General features: G+C 44.4%; 1 protein-coding gene across 3 annotated transcripts in view; it reads left to right on the top strand.

Annotated features, from left to right (window-relative positions):
• Nucleotides 1-63: 63 nt before the first annotated feature.
• The window catches only part of LOC126480722 (protein spire), a 797,250-nt gene continuing 776,689 nt past the window's right edge, over nucleotides 64-20,624 (top strand). For 2 of the 3 annotated variants that reach the window (XM_050103983.1, XM_050103984.1), the window contains exon 1: nucleotides 65-387. In XM_050103983.1, coding sequence (XP_049959940.1) covers nucleotides 117-387 — 271 coding nt within the window. In that variant the 5' untranslated portion in view covers nucleotides 65-116. Of the gene's footprint in view, nucleotides 388-20,624 lie in introns of all 3 variants that reach the window. The other variant, XM_050103982.1, reaches the window with a different exon arrangement.

The raw sequence follows: 20,624 nt of genomic DNA, 5'->3' as shown, positions 1-20,624 counted from the left end.
GTTGGCTACACTGCGCGCACGCCGAGCGCCATCTATCGAGCAAGCCGTGAACGTGGAGCGGGTTGATTCAGACGCTAGTACATGCAGCTAGCAGCCAGTAGCAAACCGTAGTAAGGATGGCGGCCGATGTAAAAGTGACTCCGAAGTGTAGTTTGGATGCGAATTCTTGTGTTTCTTTGTTAGACATTCTAATATCATTTAATGCTCCTATTAATGAGCAGCATGCATGGGCGTTGTGTTATCAGTGTGCAAAGTCCTTTAAAAATGCAATGCCGGGTGATAAGGGCAAGTGTTATTATGTGACAGAACTGGAGCATGTTTTACTTCACAAAGATGGATATGTGCACCCAAACACGATATTTGCCGGTGGAGGGCCGAACGACACAGGTAAAAATTTCTGGCCATGTTTTATACATCTCTGTGCTGTCATTTAACTGATAAATAGCAGTTGTCAAGTTGAAGCGGCAGTGGTTTTGGATAATTTAATAGTGAAGTCATGTAGCATATGTGAGTACTCATAGAATTCCTAGATTCTCCGGTTATAAATAGTAAGATCTAAACCAACGCTGTGATGTATGTGGCGGTCATCAGAGGAAAATATTATAGTTGTACCATTTGATAATCATTTTTGCTAAGTTTTGTTTGTTTACGCTGTCGTGTTTACAAAATAAGGGCGAAGCTCTCAAGTTAAGTGGAACGCTTGTTACTATGTAACAGAGGTAATTTCATTCACTCATTAGTGACAGATGTCATCGTTCGGTATACAATGTGTAGACCAAAAGTTACTGATGCGCTTCTACAAAAATAAAATAAAAATCCATCCCCGTAAACAAACAATCACGTAAAATTTACGTGTTTGTTTTGCGTGAACCCGCGAGTTAATGAAGCAGGACTTGCGTTTTTTAGTATTACAGGTGACAAGCGGCGGATGTTTTGTTGAAGCTGTGATGCTGAGGAGGAACTTAGTTATTTGGCCGTAGTCCATGCCGAAAATTTGACTGTTCTGCCGTGGGAACACAGTATCTGTATCTAATCGTAACCAATGCGCAGGTTTCGCTTCTGCGTTCGCGCTGAGTATGTCATTACATTGTTAGAGTTACGAAAGTTGAGCTGAACCGAAGTGTTGATAAATTTGTGTGTCATTACTGCGGAATCATAAATTGACAGATGCTGTGTCTATCATCGTTTCGAAACGTCACGTACGTTTATTAAAAATATTTTAAAAAGCATCTAAGACGTGAATTCGCAATGTATGCTGTGATTTTTTGCAATACGAAGTGACGGGTTCATACCGTCGTTGCGTTACGCAGTTTGTCGATTACCATATCAGTTGCACCAAAAAAAAAAAACCAAGTTAGTGCTTGATGTTGTATCGATTCTAGTGAAACTGATAGATTGATTTGGTTAATAGTGCGACGGCGAAAGAAATTTTTTAAAAAGTGGAGGGGCTCTTTAACGCGAGTAAACAATGGCCATTGTTTGTGTACTACAAGCAGTAGCTGATTTTTTTTTTTTTTTTTTTCTTGCCGCGCACAAATAAGTATTGCATCTTCTTCCGTTCAGACTGTATCGCAGTTTGAAATATAAAATGCCTGTGGTTTCCCAAGATAACTTACGATGAATGATGGGTTGGTTCCTTCGAAGATGCCACAGCTGATTATCTGCACTACGCATGTCGAAATCGAGTGTGCACTCTTTTTGACGCAGCGCTGTCGTCGATGGGACTAAACACATTCAACCATCTCGCATTTGGGGGCTCTGATATATAACATCGTTAGTGCGTAGTGACAGAAGTCAGTGCAACAAATCCGTTTTTAATATAATAGTCTTGATTTTAGAGTGATCTCAATTTATAAATGTTGAGTACTTTTTGTTTGTCAACGATACTTCATTGTCGGTTGAATTACGCACTTTTAGGTACTAATTCGATACATTGGCAGTGTGTTTTTGTTTCACCAAGCGAGATAACGTAGTGCTACTACAATACACTAGCATTCAGTAGACGTTCACTGATGTGTGTACTTCGCAACGTGAATTTTACACACACACACACACACACACACACACACACACAGAAGGAGCTAGAGGATGATTGAAAAAGAACGTTTCTGTTAGAGTGTAAGTCAACTGTTGAAATATGGCAGTGAGTTAGTTAAACGCTTTACACTGCCTCCAGACGCATAGTTGTAATCAAATATAATACATCTTAGATGTAACACCACAAAAAAAATGTACATTTTAACCGATCTTTTGCGCCTCCACGTTGCATTATCTTCGTAAATCAATATACGCACCCTTTTGAAGAACGCTGTTATACAAAGAGCAAATTTACAGTGCGCGCAGTTCAATGTTGAAGAATACCCTCTATCTTTGTGGAGAACAGTATACAGCGATAAGTGTGCATTAGACTATTTAGCTGCTTAAAACTTTTAATTATCTAGCTTACACAGTTTATCAGTTTTGTCATTGATCGGTTTATATGGATGTAGTTATAAATAAAACTTCCATTGATCGTGAACCTCGATTTTCTGTCATGCTGGCGATTATAAATTCTGACATGCCAGTATCTTCATAAGGTGTTTGGTGGTATTGTCACAGACGAGCAGTTGTTTAGCCACGACACCGAACAGATCATATTTATTCACGACCTTGGTACGAAGCAGCTGGATCACCTCATAGAACTGAAGATTGATGTAAGTCAGGCATAAATCATAATCTAACTTAACGGCTATCGTGTATAAATTACGCTTTAAATATACAAGAATCAAAATATCAGCATTTCTAAGCAACATTAAGTTTGCTTAAGTGATCGCATTTTACTTAAAAGGCCACCTGACGGCTTTTGAAGGTTTCAGACACTTGTTATGTAGATTATTTTCAGTAGCAGCGCGAGAGGTTCTTATGGTTCTCCTCGGTGTGTTCACAGAAAATAAGATTTTATTATTTTTGCGTAGATGTAATGATATGTAATTAGAAGTGTGTAATCGACATCTTGCTTAAACTATTTATGACTCACTAATTGGGAATCCTAAATTGTTCTGTGCCCGATCGGACATAGAATTTTTTTCTAGCTCTTGTTGGACAAACAGCGCTTTGCGGTGGAACAGCTAGTTTTCGATCTGCACTTTGTGTTGCCGATCGACGTCAGTAATCAAATTTATAATTATTGTGAGTGTTCCAGATGGTAAGTCTTCCGTTAAAACATCTTTGCAAACATGAAGTTGTTTATTTTACGTTCAAGAGAGGCCAACAGTTCGTTATAAGTGTATCAGACAGGCAGTTCGACAAATTTAATGTGAGATGCTGTATGTTAAGTTCAGTGTTACGCAAGGGCAAAGTGAAAATTGAGCCGTGTGTGCTATGCGTTTGACAATATTGTGCTAATTTTCTAACGTCTATTAGCAGATGGCTTCTATACGAGCACAACCGCAGTCACATCAGGGACTTAGCTGGAACTTTGCTTCATTATGTCTACCCTATACATTGTCGCTACGTTTAGATATGAAATAACGTCCGGAAAAAGAAACCAAATTTTGGGACGTGTTTGTCGGTGCCGTACTTATATTAACACCCGAAATGATTTTTGTAGCCTGGTCGAATATCAGTTTACCGATCGTTAGTTGTTTTTAACGAATGGCTCCAGGAAATCAGCTATTCCGTTTTCGACAGCAGAGACCGTTTCTCTTAAATTCAATGTAGACGATGGAGAACTTCTTCCCGTCTAATATTTCTTCTCTTTCGCTGATCAAAAGGCACTCCGTCTAGATTAATGGACATTTTTAAAAAACAAGACTGAACTTGACAGCCAACAATGTTTTAAAAAGTTACAATATTTGTAGGAGAGCGAAAATTGATTGTGAAAGTAAAACTCCGGGAGTTTGAACGACTGGACTCGCATTCGGGAGGACGACGGTTCAATCCCGTCTCCGGCCATCCTGATTTAGGTTTTCCGTGATTTCCCTAAATCGTTTCAGGCAAATGCCGGGATGGTTCCTTTGAAAGGGCACGGCCGATTTCCTTCTCAATCCTTCCCTAACCCGAGCTTGCGCTCCGTCTCTAATGACCTCGTTGTCGACGGGACGTTAAACACTAACCACCACCACCAGTTAGAACGAACTCCAAAAAATCGATATGTTTACACATGATCAATCAGAAGCGATATTGGTAAACCGGCTAACGATAGCCGGCGTTGGGAGCCCCGTGTAAACGTAGTTATTGTCGTCGTGTTCCGGGCCCGGAGTGCACTGTGCATTTATGTGTGGGGAAAATGAACTTCAGAGAGAGACGTCTACTTTTCTGGGCGAAAAAATAGCAATAAACAAGTGGCACGGTGTGGTAGGTCTCTGTACGACCATGTGTTAATGTCGAAAGCTAGGTTTTCTATCTCCATCTGCAAGCCACAATACAGTGTGCGGCGGGAGGGGGGGGGGGGGGGAGTAATTCTGGTACCACTGTTACATTCGTGAATGGCGCGTGTGATAAATTTTGCCGGCAAACCTCCAAATGGGCTTTAATTTCTCTGAAGTTGTCTTAGTTGTCATTTCTCAAGACGCATGTAGGAGGAAGTGATATGATGCCTCGTGCCTCTCTTGTCGCGTCTGTCAACGGAGTTTGTTGAGCATCTCCGTAACGCTCTCCCGCCGACTAAATGATTCAATGACGTAATGCCTCTCTCTCTCTCTCTCTCTCTCTCTCTCTCTCTCTCTCTCTCTCTCTCTCTCCCTCCCCCCTCCCCCCAATAGATTTTGCTTGCTCTGAGATCTAGAGCGTCGACGACAACAGCGGCCAGGTTGATGCCCTGTTCCTCGACTTCAGGAAGGTATTCGGTACAGCTCCATACTGTCGTTCGCTGAACAAAATACGAGCTTACGGAATAGCTGACCATCATTGTGACTGGATACATGTCCCCACTGCAGATAAAACTCTAAGTGTAGCATAACGGGACAAAATCGACCGACATAAAGATTAATTTCAGGAGTGTAATAAGGTCATTACTGCTTACAACAAAACTAAATTATCAGGTTGGTAACGTTGTAGGCTTCGTGGGGCTATTCGCGGACGATATTGTTGTCTGTAGGAAGGTGGCAACGCTGGAAGACTGCAGCGTATTTGCAGGATGTTCTGCAGAGCGTGGCCTGTTGGTACAGGTAGTGGCATTTGAATTTGGACGTAAAAAAAGTAACGTTTTGCGCTTAAATAGGCGAAGAAATCCACTACCGTCCGATTATGCTATTGGAAAAAGTACGTAAAAATACGTAGTGGTAACCACTCCTAACGACTTAAAGTGGAATAACCACGTGGAACATATTGTGGGAAAAGCATATGCCAGGCTGAGATTTATTGGGAGAATCTTAAGGAAATTTATTACATCGAAAGAAGTGGCTTACAGACTTTTAAATATACATGACTACTATGCAACTGACAAATTGGCTGTTCGCTTCTGTCTGGCTCTTCTGCCGACGTTTTTAACGCGAGCAAGACGAATATATGAGCCGCTGCACCTCAGATGCGGGATGCGACACCTGGAAACCGTTCTGAGGATCAATGGGTGCTGCACCAATTATATAAGAAGTGTCATAGAATCAAATACTTGGCGAAGTGCCACATCGGAAAAAGAAATGTCTGGTACGGCCTTTTTGCCATAATTCCCAGAGTGACGGACAGAATCAGTCTTATGTTGCGCAAACACGGCTTAAAGACTATTTATAAACTGACAAAGAAGATGAAATATTGTCTCAGATCGGTAAAGGAGGAAAGGGACCCACCTGCAATGTCGTGAATATACCGCATACCATGTACGTGCGGAAATGTCTGTTGGAATGACTGGATGATCGACCAACACCAGGTTCCCCGAACTTGAGGGATATTGCATGTTGGGCAGGTGGAGACATTGGCTGTGGTGAAACTCGAGCTCTGTGAGACCGACCACATAGTAAAATTCGCTGACATGGAAGTTCTCGCTTTAGAGTAGAGCTATCTCATTCGCTTGTTCAGAGAAGCTATAGAAATATACAAACATGAGAACAGCTTCAACAAGAAAGGAGGCGGCCTAAGGGTGGACGGATACTGGATTACCGTGCTGCAGCGAACGATCGTTGCAGGTAGCAAGGGGAGAAACGTACCTGAAATGGCCACGGAAAAACCCTTGGACGTTAGTGCGCCAGGTACACACAATATACGGTCGCGAGCTCTACTCCCGTTCAGCACTAGCAATGGAGGGTGAAGCTTTGACAATGCCAGCCACTCGCGCTGGCAAAACGCCAGAAAATCACCAAACAAAAGTCGGCGCCGCGTGGTCTAGGGCGCCTTGTCACGGTCCTTGCTATTCTCCCCCCCCCCCCCCCCCCCCCCATCGGAGGTTCGAGTCCTCCCTCGGGCATGGATATGTGTGTGTGTGTGTGTGTGTGTGTGTGTGTGTGTGTGTGTATTGTCCATAGCGTAAGTTAAAGTAAGAATAAATAGTGTGTAGGCTTAGGGACTTAAGCAGTTTGGTCCCATAAGACCTTACCACAAACTTCCAAAAGTCGCTCGAAGAACCCGAGACAGAAGTCAATAGACAGTTCGTCAACAAGTAGCCACAATAGCCTTAACAATTTTGAACTCTACAATTCACATTAAGTGCCTGGCAGATGGTTCTTCGAACCACCTCCAGACTATTTGTCTACAGCTTCACTCTCTTAACAGCGCGTGGGAGAAATACACACTTAAATCTCCCCGTATGAGCTCTAATTTCTCTTATTTTATTACCATGATAATTTCTCCCTATGTAGGTTGGCGACAGTAAAATATTTTCGCATGCGGAGGAGAACGCTGGAGATTGAAATTTCGTGAAACTGGCTCGTCGCAACGATTGCTAGACCAACTCGCTTACCGTATCCTTGGCACTCTCCTCCCTGTTCCGCGATAGTACGAAACGAGCTGCCCTTCTTCAGACTTTTTGATGCGCTCCGTGAATTTTATCCGGCAGGGATCCCCTACCGCATAGTAGTACTCTAGCAGAGGATGGACAAGCCCACTGTAAGTATTCTCTTTTCTGGCCTTGTTGCAATTTCTAAGTATACTGCCAATAAAATGCAATCTTTGGTTTGCCTTCGCCCCAGCATTATGTACGTGATTGTTCCAATTTCAGTTGTTCGTAACTGTAATTCCAAGGTGTTTAGTTGAACTGACAGCGTTTAGAGTTGCTTGATTTGTCGTATAACAGAGATTTAACTGATTTCTGCTAGTACTGAAACGTACGTTCGACCGATTCTAGAGTATTACTGTCAGTCTGGGACACAACTACCATGGTTGGTTAATAGGTGAGAGGAAAGGGGGACGCGATAATGCGTTTCGTTGAGGAAGCGTTTATTCGGCGCGAGACCATTACGGAGATGCTCATTAAAGTCCATTGACTTTTCACATTCCGGGGCGTCCGATTCGCGAAGAGTCGGTTAAAATTACTACTTGCAACTTACGCCTCGCGAAATGACGATGACGACGACGAGAAGAAGAAAGAAATAAAGCTTACACGGCTCTCCAGTGTCCACCAACAGTCACTCTTCCCACGCCTGGAACTTGAAAGGGAGAAAAAGAAGGAAGCGACACCAGAAATACGAGTACCTTCCGTCACACACCGTATGGTGGCTTGAGGATTATAGATGTACAGTGTGGGCGAGAAGTCCCCGTAACCCCGTGTATCGAATGCTAATTGATTTGATTTAGCACAAGTACTTATTTACGTATTAATTATCCTGTATATCTATATGTTCCCCATCGCGCTGTAAACATATTCCCATACGTCTCGATGTTCTTCTTGACATATTTTTGAGCATGCCCGATGTTAAAATGTGAAAGGCATCCTCAGCGGCATTGCGCTCTTCTTCGTTTGCAGCACGACGACGCGCAGGCACATGCGCTTCAATGATTCATAATAACGAATTGTCAGTGTGGTGAGATCAGGTCTTATTGGTGAGCATTTCAAGGGAGCTGGTATTGCTGAGGAACCACGACCTGTCCATGGTCCTGGAAAGTCTTCATTTAGGAACTCTGGTACTGCAGGCTCGTAGTGAGGAGGCGCCCCTGTGATGCAACCATAAGCGTTCTATGAGGCCCCTTTCCTCAAGCTGCGATATTAATCATGTTTGTAACACACGCAAATAATTCGCATCATTCACAATCGCTTCAAAAAAAAGAGTACGGTTCAAGCAGGCGTGATATCGTCGCTGTCCCATTACCATTACGGGAGACGGTTTCTTTTCTAACTTGACTGTGTAATGAAAATTCTCTTTGGGTCAGACGACAAGCACATGAACTGCGATAAATGGCACATTCATCTGAAAATATAACCTTGGCACTGTTCACTGCATATGGAAATAGTTAACAAAGCGCGGCACGCTAAAACGCGCTTATTCCGCTTTGTATCCGATAACTCGTTTACAAACGTCGTTCGAAAAGGTATGACGTTAAGGTCTTTTTTCACGTGATATTGCATTGTTGTTTTCGGGTTACCGAGTTCCGAAGTACGTTTACGTGTCGACATCACAGGAGATTGTTCAATCGAAGCAGGTATTCCAGCACTCGTTTCTTCTCGCGCCTTCTTCGTTCCACTCCGCAATCTGTCTTTAATGCCGCCAAAAGCAGAAGCACGCCTTTCCCAATACAGAAGTGTTGCCTTCCGGGTTGGAGCCTTATTAAACGTATCCTGGAATGCTCCCTTTGTCTGTCTCATTATTTGCCCCGTGTCTAGTCGTTCGTGCACCCACACACTTGTCACTAAGCTCTCCTCAATTGTGTAACTATGACCGCTAAAATCTGCCACAGCTACAAATTAAAACTCGGCCGCGACTGCAAAAACATGTAAACACGATGAAACTTTCCGGCAGATTAAAACTGTGTGACGGGCCGAGACTCGAACTCGGGACCTTTGCCTTTCGCGGTCAAGTGCTCAACCATCTGAACTACCCAAGCACGACTCACGCCCCGTCCTCACAGCTTTACTTCCGCCAGTACCTCGTCTCCTACCTTCCAAACTTTACAGAAGCTCTCCTGCGTGTGCAAACACGATTTCCAACAACTGATAAGAAGTAACATAGCTACCAATGTGCATAATAACATTTGATATTAACAGGGCTACGGAGACTTCTCGCCCACCCTGTAGATGTGGACCGAAAGTCATGTTTGGTTAAGGCATTGCGGAGAATTTGCGGTCGAGCATTCCGAGCGGGCAGTAAGCTGAAACCGCAGCATCAGTGTTGCCTGCCTCCTGCGGGAGACACCTGCGGAAGGATAATCCCGCGACGTGACAGCTCGGCTTTCCCAGCTCGGTCGCGGCCGGCCCGCAGCCTCCATTCCTGACCCAAAGCTGCCGTACTCGCGGCACACTTCTGGCCACGGGCGGCCGCCGGCTCCCGCTGCCGCCGCGTCCGCTGCTGTAGGGCGCACGTTCCTCAGCTCCCCTCTTCAGGCACTTCGGAGCACTGGCGCCACAACATTTCTACATCTACATGGATACTCCGCAAGCCACCGTACGGTGCGTGGTGGGGGGAACCTTGTACCACTACTAGTCATTATCTTCCTGTTCCACTCGGAAATAGAGCGAGGGAGAAACGACTGTCTCTATGCCTCCGTATGAGCCCCTATCTCTCGTATCTTTTCTTCGAGGTCCTTACGCGCAATGTATGTTGGCGGCGGTAGAACCATTCGGCGATCAGCTTGGGATGCCGATTCTCTAAATTTTCTCAGTAGTGTTTCTCGAAAAGAGCGTCGCTCTCCCTCCATGGATTCCCATTAGAGTTCGCGAACCATTTCCGTAACATTTACGCTTTGTTCGAACCTACCGGTAACAAATCTAGCAGCCCGCCTCTGAATTGCTTCAATGCCTTCCTTCAATCCGATCTGTAACGGATCCCAATCACTTGAGCAGTACTCAATCGCCCAGCGTTCTACACTACTGGCCATTAAAATTACTACACCACGAAGATGACGTGCTACAGACGCGAAATTTAACCGACAGGAAGAAGCTTCTGTGATATGCAAATGATTAGCTTTTCAGAGCATTCACACAAGGTTGGCGCCGGTGGCGACGCCTACAACGTGCTGACATGAGGAAGGTTCCCAACCGATTTCTTATACACAAACAGCAGTTGACTGGCGTTGCCTGGTGAAACGTTGTTGTGATGCCTCGTGTAAGGAGCAGAAATGCGTACCATCACGTTTCCGACTTTGATAAAGGTCGAATTGTAGCCTACCGCGATTGCAGTTTATCATATCGCGACATTGCTGCTCGCGTTGGTCGAGATCCAATGACTGTTAGCACAATATGGAATCGGTGGGTTCAGGAGGGAAAGTACGGAACGCCGTGCTGGATCCCAACGGCCTCGTATCAATAGCAGTCGAGATGACAGGCATCTTATCCTATGGCTGTAACGGATCGTGCAGCCACATATCGATCCCCGAGTCAACAGATGGGGACGTTTGCAAGACAACAACCATCTGCACGAACAGTTCGACGACGTTTTCAGCAACATGAACTATCAGCTCGGAGACCATGGCTGCGGTTACCCTTGACGCTGCATCACAGACAAGAGCGCCTGCGATGGTGTACTCAACGACGAACCGGGGTGCACGAATGGCAAAACGTCATTTTTTTTCGGATGAATCCAGGTTCTGTTTTCAGCATCATGATGGTCGCATCCGTGTTTGGCGACATCGCGGTGAACGCACGTTGGAAGCGTGTATTCGTCATCGCCATACTGGCGTATCACCCGGCGTGATGGTATGGGGTGCCATTGGTTACACGTCTCGGTCACCTCCTATTCGCAATGACGGCACTTTGAACAGTGGACGTTACATTTCAGATGTGTTACGACCCGTGGCTCTACCCTCCATTCGATCCCTGCGAAACCCTACATTTCAGCAGGATAATGCACGACCGCATGTTATAGGTCCTGTGAGGACCTTTCTGGATATAGAAAATGTTCGACTGCTGCCCTGGTCAGCACATTCTCACATCTCTCGCCAACTGAAAACGTCTGGTCACTGGTGGCCGAGCAACTGGCTCGTCACAATACGCCAGTCACTACTCTTAATGAACTGTGGTATAGTGTTGAAGCTGCATGGGCAGCTGTAACTGTACACGCCATCCAAGCTCTGTTTGAGTCAATGCCCAGGCGTATCAAGGCCGTTACTACGGCCAGAGGTGGTTGTTCTGGGTACTGATTTCTCAGGATCTATGCACCCAAATTGCGTGAAAATGTAATCACATGTCAGTTCTAGTATAATATCTTCGTCCAATGAATACCCGTTTATCATCTGCATTACTTCTTGGTGTAGCAATTAAAATGGCCAGTAGTGTATATGCGCTCTCGTTTACAGGTAAACCACACTTTCCTAGAATTCTCCTGATAAACCGAAGTCGCTTTCTGTGCCACAGCTTTCATATACTCTTTCCATATCATATTTTTATCTTATTCCTTCCATGATGCGGATAATGGGACTGTAAATTATTTTGTTTTGGAACACAAAGGCTATTGTCGTATTAAACTGCTGTATAAAAAACACCCACAAGGATAAGGTAATTTTGCAGGCAAGTGATGTGACAGGTAGCTCATCATTGTAGGAGTGTATGACAACAAATTCAGACCGAGTGAAACACTCATGTGGCAGTAACGGGTGCCTAAACAGTCGCTTCTATACACAGTATACCTCCCTCTTGCTCAAAACAGGTGTGTATTGTCGCCTGCAAACTATTATAAAGGTGATGAATGAGATTCTGCAATAAATTGTCCCAAACATCTTACAGCCTTTGTTGCAATTGGGCAGTGGTTCTTGCAGGTTTTGGAGGGCGGGTTAAGTTCTCACTTCACCATGTCCCATACATTTAAAATTGGCACGCGGGTAAACCCAGGCGCTTGTGGAATGTTTACGGAGACCTGGCAGTAAACAAAAGCAGTGTGATACGTTGGGCGAAGCATGTCATCATCCCAACAAGGTCGCGCGAACCTACCCGATCTCGGCGGCGCACAACTGTTGTTGGTTGGTTGGTTGACTTGGGGGAGGGGACCAGACAACGAGGTGATCGCTACCATCGGATTAGGGAATGATGAAGAAAGAAGTCGGCCGTGTTCTTTCAAAGAAACCATCCCTGCATTTGTCTGAAGCCATTTAGGAAAATCACGGAAAATGTAAATCAGGATTGCCGGACGCGGGTTCGAACCGTCGTCCTCCCGAATGCGACTCCAGTGTGCTAACCACTGCGCCACTACCTCGGCACACAGTTGTGACTCACCAAGGTTGGAGCGTGTGGACGCTCTCATTCGAGATGATCTGCAGATCACAATCAAACACCATGACAACGCAACTCTGTGCACCCGAGAACAGCTCACAAAACTCCATTGGTCTGTCCTTCCTCGTCCACCCTACAGCCAGGATCTCGCATCTTTGGAGGGACCGATGACCGTTGCTGTCTGGTCCCTTCAACCCACAAACCAACCATCGCATCTTTGGAGGATGCACTCCACAGGAAGCAGTACGGTACGTGGATGATGGGAGGCTACTGATGCAGCGAGATGTTGGCTGCGACGTCGCCCAGTAGAGAGGTACCACGCGGGCCTACAGGCCCTCCCAGTAAGGTGGGGTAAGGCCGTCGCAATGAACGGAGATTATGTTGAAAAATAGGGGCCGCGCGGGATTAGCCGAGCGGTCAGGGGCGGTGCCGTCATGGACTGTGCGGCTGGTCCCGGCGAAGGTTCGAGTCCTCCCTCGGGCATGGATGTGTGTGTTTGTCCTTAGGATAATTTAGGTTCAGTAGTGTGTAAGCTTAGGGACTGATAACCTTAGCAGTTAAGTCCCATGAGATTTCACACACATTTGAACTATTTTTTGAAAAATCGGATTTTATAGCCAAAGGAGAGGGGACTAATATGGTGTATCGGAATTCTGAATAAAACCAACCTGCTTTCACAAGAAAAAAAAGTGTACCATTACTTATGAATGCTCCTCGTCTCTTGGTATCACTGAAAACAGCCCTTGAGGGTGTTGCATTTTGTACTGGCATTAATTTTCCACTCAGGTGTGTGCCAGTGCGTGCGTGTTCGTGTGTTTTGTTTACTTTAATGACAGTCAATTTCGAAGTCTTTTATGGCTTCTTCTTTAGGCACTTAAACACACACACATAAATGAAAGACATCAGCAAGTATATGTTGTCGCTGAACCATAGAGCATTCTGTAATGTGGTAAATGAAACAGCTGATACTCACTGCGTTATAGGATGCCATGGTAGAGCAACAAGAGATAAGTTTGTGAACGTCTTTTGTTTCGATAATTGGCTCAAGTGCCTGAAGGAGAAGCCGCAGCCGGACGGAGTGGCCGAGCGGTTCTAGGCGCTACAGTCTGGAACCGCGCGACCGCTACGGTCGCAGGTTCAAATCCTGCCTCGGTCGTGGATGTGTGTGATGTCCTTAGGTTAGTTAGGTTTAAGTAGTTCTAAATTCTAGGGGACTGATGACCTCAGATGTTAAGCCCCATAGTGCTCAGAGCCATTCGAACCAGCCATTTGAGAAGCCGCAAAAGGATAAAGAGATCGAGTGCAAATAAAGTAAACAACAAAGACACGTGGCTGAAAAATTAGTATGAAAATATTATTTTGTCCATGATGTATCTCACGAACTCCGCGGCCATAAAGGATTGTTGGTGGATAATGTAACCAACCAAAAAGTTCTTTTAAAAAAGATTTATTTCAATGCCATAACTGGTTTCAGGCTATCGTCCCCATCTTCAGCTGGCTAACGTATCGGATTACGTTGTTTCCTCAACAGCATGTCTACTCCTGTACTTCGTTCTACTGGACGGCGCTTTCTCTTGCTGCATCCCTAATACTTCATCTGGACCGTGTAAAAACTGTTGCAGGGCGAACAGTAAACATAATCTAAACAAAAGCATCGGTCGTAAACCAAATGTCTCAGGCTGAAACTGACATGATGAAGAATGTTTTGAAGTGTTTGTATTCCACAGCGATTTATTTTGAGCTGCAACAGTTAATGCTTTGTCCTGATAAAGCATAAGGACGATAGCAGCAGGGCAAAGCACTGTCCACTGGAACATATTGCAGGGGCTGACATGCTACCGACGAAAACGTTAATGTAATCACAAACGTTAGCCATCTGAAGATGGCTGTGATAGCACGAATCCGGTTATGGCATTGAAATAAAAGATTTTTAAGTGTGTTTGTGGGTTGTTGCGTTATTCACCCGTGAAGTCTGAAAACAACCTACCTGCTCTAAACCAAAATCATTTTTTCGGCATTGTAGGTCTTCCTACGTTCGTTTTTGCAAGGTAAACTGGAGAGAATTTCCGCGTTATGCAACATACAGGTCATTTATTTTTCATTTGTTCTTATATGTTAAAACACTTTAAGTGCCTTATTAATCTATATGAAAAGTTGTGACGTATCATCTTGTGGAGGCTCATACAAAGGAAAGAATGAAAGATGGTGTTTGTCACGTCGACGACGATGTAATTTGAGACGGAGCCCATGCTCGGACTGGGGAAGGGTGAGGACGGAATCCTTGCCGTGCCTTTTCGAAGGAACCGTTCTGGAATTCGCCTAAAGCAAATCAAGTTGATTATGGAGAACCTAAATCTGAATCGCCGGTCGACGATTTGAACCAACGTCCTCGCGAATATGATCCCAGGTTCGTATGAAATTATACTTGAAGCCATCGTTAGTTAGAAAGAAGTTACGATTTGACATTAATTTACGTTGGTATAGTCCATGGCTGCCAATTAATACAGATCATCCGTAATTGTTAGGGATGTCACAGTAATTACTGAATTACGGAAATCACTAGAAAATTGCGGAAATAAATTTTGCAATTTTATGTTTTAAAAAGATAGAAAAAGGTACTGTTTACATTTCGCTGATCATATGCTATTAAAATGTTTTCTAGATTGTAATGATTTCCTTCCTGAGTACGCTTATCTACGAATGACTTCGTCACCACAACATTCTAAAGGCCTGTTTCCACTGAGTTCGAAACACGTTCTGCAACATTGTTGCGGCAAGTGTTGGACTGCCTATGTTCGCAACATGTCAACGTACTGTCAACACAAAATCAGTGTTCCACGGCTGTGTCGGGTCAGATCAAAGGAACTTTGTTCCTGGTCTGCTACCACTAAATGCCTCTATGCAGCGCTAATGTTGGTTTTTGCTCTGTCTGTAGTGTTGCTTGTTGCCTTTACGTGTGTTCCTTTATGAAATGAAGTGGACAAGAAGCAAAATTTACGAGCTTTTCACATTCTGTGAGCCAGAGGAGTGCCTCTGGAATGTTCGAATTCCCAGTTTTAAAGATATTAAATAGAAGCAACAATTCCTATAAAAAATGCTGCGTTGCTTTCCACCACCAGCGGTGACGTAGATAAAAAATCTCACACTTCTCAGTGCTTCAACAAAAGGATTCGTTATCTGACCCTGGAAAAAATTGTCAGCAGATTACTTAAACCCTCGCCATGTTTTAGGGCTGTGACAAAAAATTACTACGCTTTCTATGAGGCAGAAACTGAATTTATATGTGAAGGAAGCAGGAGTCGTTAGGAAACATGGGTACAGCAGATTCCCCTAGCACATCCCTTGCAAATGTGAGATGCATTGAGGCTGAAGAAGTTTCCTTTACTGAAAATGATTTGACTTTATTTCAATATTTGCGGTAAATTATGTCTGAAATGTAATCACACAATATCGTGTCAGGCAGATCTATAAAAAACTTCCTGAAGGTGCACATAAAGTGCTGAAACACACATGGATAAATGAAAAATAAATAAATGTTGTCTTCTGGGGTGAAAAATTCTAATTTATTTTCATCCACAGATACTCTTTAGGACATTTCTCAACGTTCTCAAATTAGATTCATCAGAATAATCCCAAGAAGATGCACTTCACCGACGAAAGTAGTACTATGCAAAACCCTCGTTCGGTTGATTCATGCGTCGCTTGTCAGTTTGAGACCTCTACCGAGTACGGTCAGTAAACATGCTAGAGAACATCTAACGAAGAGCGGCCCCTTTCGTCAGGTATTCATTTAGTAAGCAGGAGAGCGTCTTGGAAATGATATCCGACTGCTGTAGCAGACCCTTACCTGAGACGCTCTGTGCAGCGGAATAGTATACCGTTCAAATTCGGAGAGCACGCGTTCAAACAGCCGCCGGATAAAAGATTTGTTTATGCCTTCTAGATGTCACTAGTTGAGAGTGAACATCTGAGAAATCTGGATCCATGAGCGGATCGCCCGTAGTCGCACGTCTTTCGCAGCAGTCGCGGATGGAGCAGGAAAGTCATGATAGTGATGTTCACAGCACTCTTCTCCATACACTGTGATGTCGACTTCCAGAGTAGGATTGTTTGATCACTGGAAATCAAAAGATAAGGGCGGTGCGAGGAGATTGTAAATAAATTGGTATCCAGCTGAAATGATGTTTGTTTGAAATGCGTAGCTGATGAATGAGGGAACAGTCCATGTATTCATTAACTTTCAGTTCTCAGACATTGAACGCAGTTCCTGCAGCGTGCTAGCCATGCGTCGGTTTGTATGGGAAAGAACTGTCAAGTATAAAACTGCTGTGCATGAAAGGTGTGATGTTACAGTCGTGTAGTAGCTGTTCGTGCCAAGTGTGTCTACTAGAGTTGTATGATGTTAAGACTTTCTCGGCCGAGAAACCTTCGTATTACACATTCATAGAAAACTGAAGGCAACATATAGAGGTACGTATCTGGTAACGACCAGATAGTTACTACATGGATCCCCATGCTGTGGCCAATAGCGCTGTACTTTGCATTGGAAAGAGCGATAGCAGACCGTGGAAACTACGTGCGCTTATCAGTGTTTTTGACGCGTCATTGTGGGTGAGTGGTCTAAGCCGGCAACGCAGCTCAGCGTGTACGGTCAAGGGGCTCGCCACCCTTTGTAATAAAAAGAATCTGAGGAAGTTCGCATTGATTGTGTTTGAGAGGTGTCGTGTACGATATCCGCTCAGAAGTTCTGACGGAAAATACCGAAGGCACTAATAAATGGTACCAAAGGGAAAAACATGGAGTTCAGTCCTGGCCGGCCCTAGGATATTTTCAGGCACTTACCGCTTCTTTCAAATGTGGAAATTTCTTAACGTGAAAAATACAAAATTACACGTTGTTTTGGAGCAAGTCATTTCAAAGGTCGGAAGAAAGCAAGGACATACGTCTTCTAATTGGACCATTTAGAGTGAAACACATCGAGTAAATCGACCTTAGGATCGATGCCAACTTTAATTACATTACTATTTTGTACAGAAAAATTGCTCGTGATTTTCTCATTCCGAAGAACTGCCCATTCTGTAGATTGTGAGCTTTCTCGTGCATAGACGTTGGCTGCTTGTATCGAGTAATACTTAGCCAGTCATTATCGCCCCTGCAACCACTGCAAATCATGCGGCGATGCTGCCTCCAAGACTATGACCACAGCTGCGCCTGTGACGAATTTAGTGGCTATCTTTGGGGTGAACGTGATCCCGTGCCGTGATTTTGCTCTTAATGACATGCTGGAAGTGAACGATAGTTCTTCATGAAGTTCCACAATCATCCGCCTACATGCTCTCTTTAAGACGTGCACATGTATTGCTAGAACATGTGGTTCGCCATGCAAGTGCAGTATAAAAGTTGTGGCATTATGGTATACGTAACGGTGCTGCTAGCTTCAAAGAGGGCATTACTTTTTTAGTCTAAGAGTCCTAGAGCGCTCTATAGCAAAGAGCGTCCTCCTTTTACCTTTGTAAAATCCACTCTTTAGTACAGCATCAAAGTGCGATATGCTCCAGCTACAAGCGCGTTCATACCTACTGTTTAGCCGTGATTTTCGTCTTTAACGATAAACGTAGCTTGTCCTGTATGCAGCGAAATTTAGATGACATTGATAGTTGCGTGACACATCTCCCTCCCACGCACTTTTATTGATAAGAGTCCGTATCACAAGATTTTTAATCTGCTATCAATTGACGTCACATCCCACCAGTATCTTAGAGAAACTCCTACATCTCAGTGGCAAAAGAAATGTACAAAGTATAGAAAATCAGCACCACTTAAGAGATATTGTAAGAGAACATGTTTCTATTAATCGTTTTTAGCAGAGAAGTTCCGGTTGTTTGTAAATAGCTGATTCTATTTCTCACGCAGTGTTTTGTATAAACATTACAGCTCATGAAATTTTGCTACGTATGTATGATGCTTTCATCCGTCACCTTTCGATGGCAAGAGCACCATTGTGAAAGGGACGCGTTTCACACGGTGCTCCCCTGCAGACCGTTAGCGAAGGAATAGGTTCCTAGATATGTGAGTGGGTCGAAGACTTCTTAAAGTAATAGAACCCAGTACGTTGTCCTCGACGGCGAGTGTTCGTCAGGGACAAGAATATCGTAAGGAATGCCCAGATCTGATGCACAGGATGAGCAGGAATCTGCGGCTGTTTGATGTCGTTGTGGCGTACGGGAACGTCTCATCATTTAGTGACTGTGTGAGGATACACTAAAATTTCTAATTGGGATGATGAATGACAGCTTGCTCTGAGTGTAGAAAAGTGTAAGTTGATGCAGATGAGTAGGAAAAACAATCCCGTAAAGTTCGAATTCAGCACTAGTAGTGTGCTCCTTGATACAGCCACATCGATTTAATGTCTAGGCGCAACGGTGCAAAGCGATATGAAATGGAACGAGCACGTAAGGACGGTAGTGTGGAAGCCGATTAGTCGGCTTTGGTTTATTGAGATAATTTTAGGAAAGTATAGCTCATCTATAAAGGAGACCTTGTGTAGAACACTGGTGCGACTCATTCATGAGTACTGCTCGAGTGTTCAGGATTTCCTACCGGTTAGTTCGATCAACGCGCAAGTATTACGGAGATGCTTCGTAAGCTCGAATGGGAATCCCTGAAGGGAAGGCGACGTTCTTTTCGCGAAACACTGTTGCGGAAATTTAGAGAACCGGCATTTGAAGCTGACTGCAGGACGATTGTGCTATCATCAACGCACATTTCACTTAAGGACCACGGAGATAAGAGAAATTATTAGTGCTCATAGGGAGGTACGTAGTCGTTTTTCTCTCGCTTTATTTCCGAGTGGAGCAGGAAAGGAAGTGATCAGTAATGGTACAAGGTACCCTCCGCCATGCACCAGCCATACCGGGCTTGCGGAGTGGGCCTATGTATGTAGATCTAGACGCAGCATTGTTGGACAGCACTTCGGGTGCAGCTGTGTACAAGTTTTAAGAGCCACACTAGAAAATTTGGACATCACAGCTTCTCCTGCAACGATTTTGGTTCACTTTTGGTATTCACAGACCGACAAATCGGCAACTGTAGTAGTGGAGTTTCCCTTGGCCACGTGCCCTTTGCAGTGTTTTCTGATGTTTCTCGACATTGGCATTTCGCATGGCACCGCCCGGTGTGTAATGGAAGATACGCAGTGTACTGTAATTACATTTCCCCCCTTCATCTTTCTTCTGTTGATGATGCGCGGCGGGAAGTAAACTGGAGGCGGTGCTCACTGTATGTCTAAATTCCTCTGATCTTGCCCACGCGATATTGGCTTTTCAGGAAAACGGATCCAGCGCAGTAGCCGCTGGACCACCTTGCTCGGTGTCAACACTGTAAAGGTAGCAACTATAACACCCACATGTGGGCAGTCGCAGCGTCACATGCAAGCGTGTAAATTAGCCACTAACCACGTCGCGAATGGCACTATGACGTCAGTAATTAATAGGTCGTGCCGATTGGTATCGTTTGCTGACCTTGGTAGTTCTCGCCGCGCCAATTCTTGTTGTAGTGATGGACTTTATGCTTTCGTGTCTTCTTAATCTTTATCTTATTAATGACTTCTTTTGACCCATTGAGAAGGTTTCATGAGGACATTATTTTTTTCCTATGAGTGTTCTTTTTCAGAGGGGACCCAATACCTCAAAGGGGAAAATGGTAAACATGTTTCAATACATCGACAAAAAAAAGCCTGTTCGAAATGTTTTAACGACACTTACCCTGTTCTTGTCTTTGTCAGAAGTACGAAGTATTTATCGTACGATCTTCGTCAAGAAATCTACTATAAATTGTGTTCCAGTCAGTAATAAATGTTTATCATTGCTGATGCTGTTAGTACAGGGTGACAATTATTGAACTGTATGAAATAAAATCTTCATAATTTCTGAACGGTTTTCGTTGGACCTTCAAACTGTACGGTTGGCTGTGGGACATGATGGGAATTATATGGTTTGGTTTAGCGACGAGACCTACTTTCATTCGAACGGGTTCGTCAATAAGCAAAATTGGCGCATTTGGGGGACTGAGAATCTGCATTTCGCGATCGAGAAGTCATTTCACTCTCAACGGGCGACTGTGCTGTGTGCAGTGTCCAGTTACGGAATAATCGATGCGATATTCGTTGATGGCACGGTAACTACCGAACGGTAAATGAAGGTCTTGGAAGATGATTTCACCCCCATTATCCAAAGTGACCCTGATTTCGACAAGATGTGGTTCATGCAAGACGGACCCCGACCCAATCGAAGCAGGAGTGTGTTTGATGTTGTGGAGGAGCACTTTAGGGACCACATCCTGTCTCTGGGGTACCCAGAGA

This window comes from Schistocerca serialis, chromosome 5, assembly GCF_023864345.2.
Source record: "Schistocerca serialis cubense isolate TAMUIC-IGC-003099 chromosome 5, iqSchSeri2.2, whole genome shotgun sequence".
NCBI lineage: Eukaryota > Metazoa > Arthropoda > Insecta > Orthoptera > Acrididae > Schistocerca > Schistocerca serialis.
Note: the sequence above shows the minus strand (reverse complement) of the source record. Positions and strands in the feature narration are given on the sequence as shown.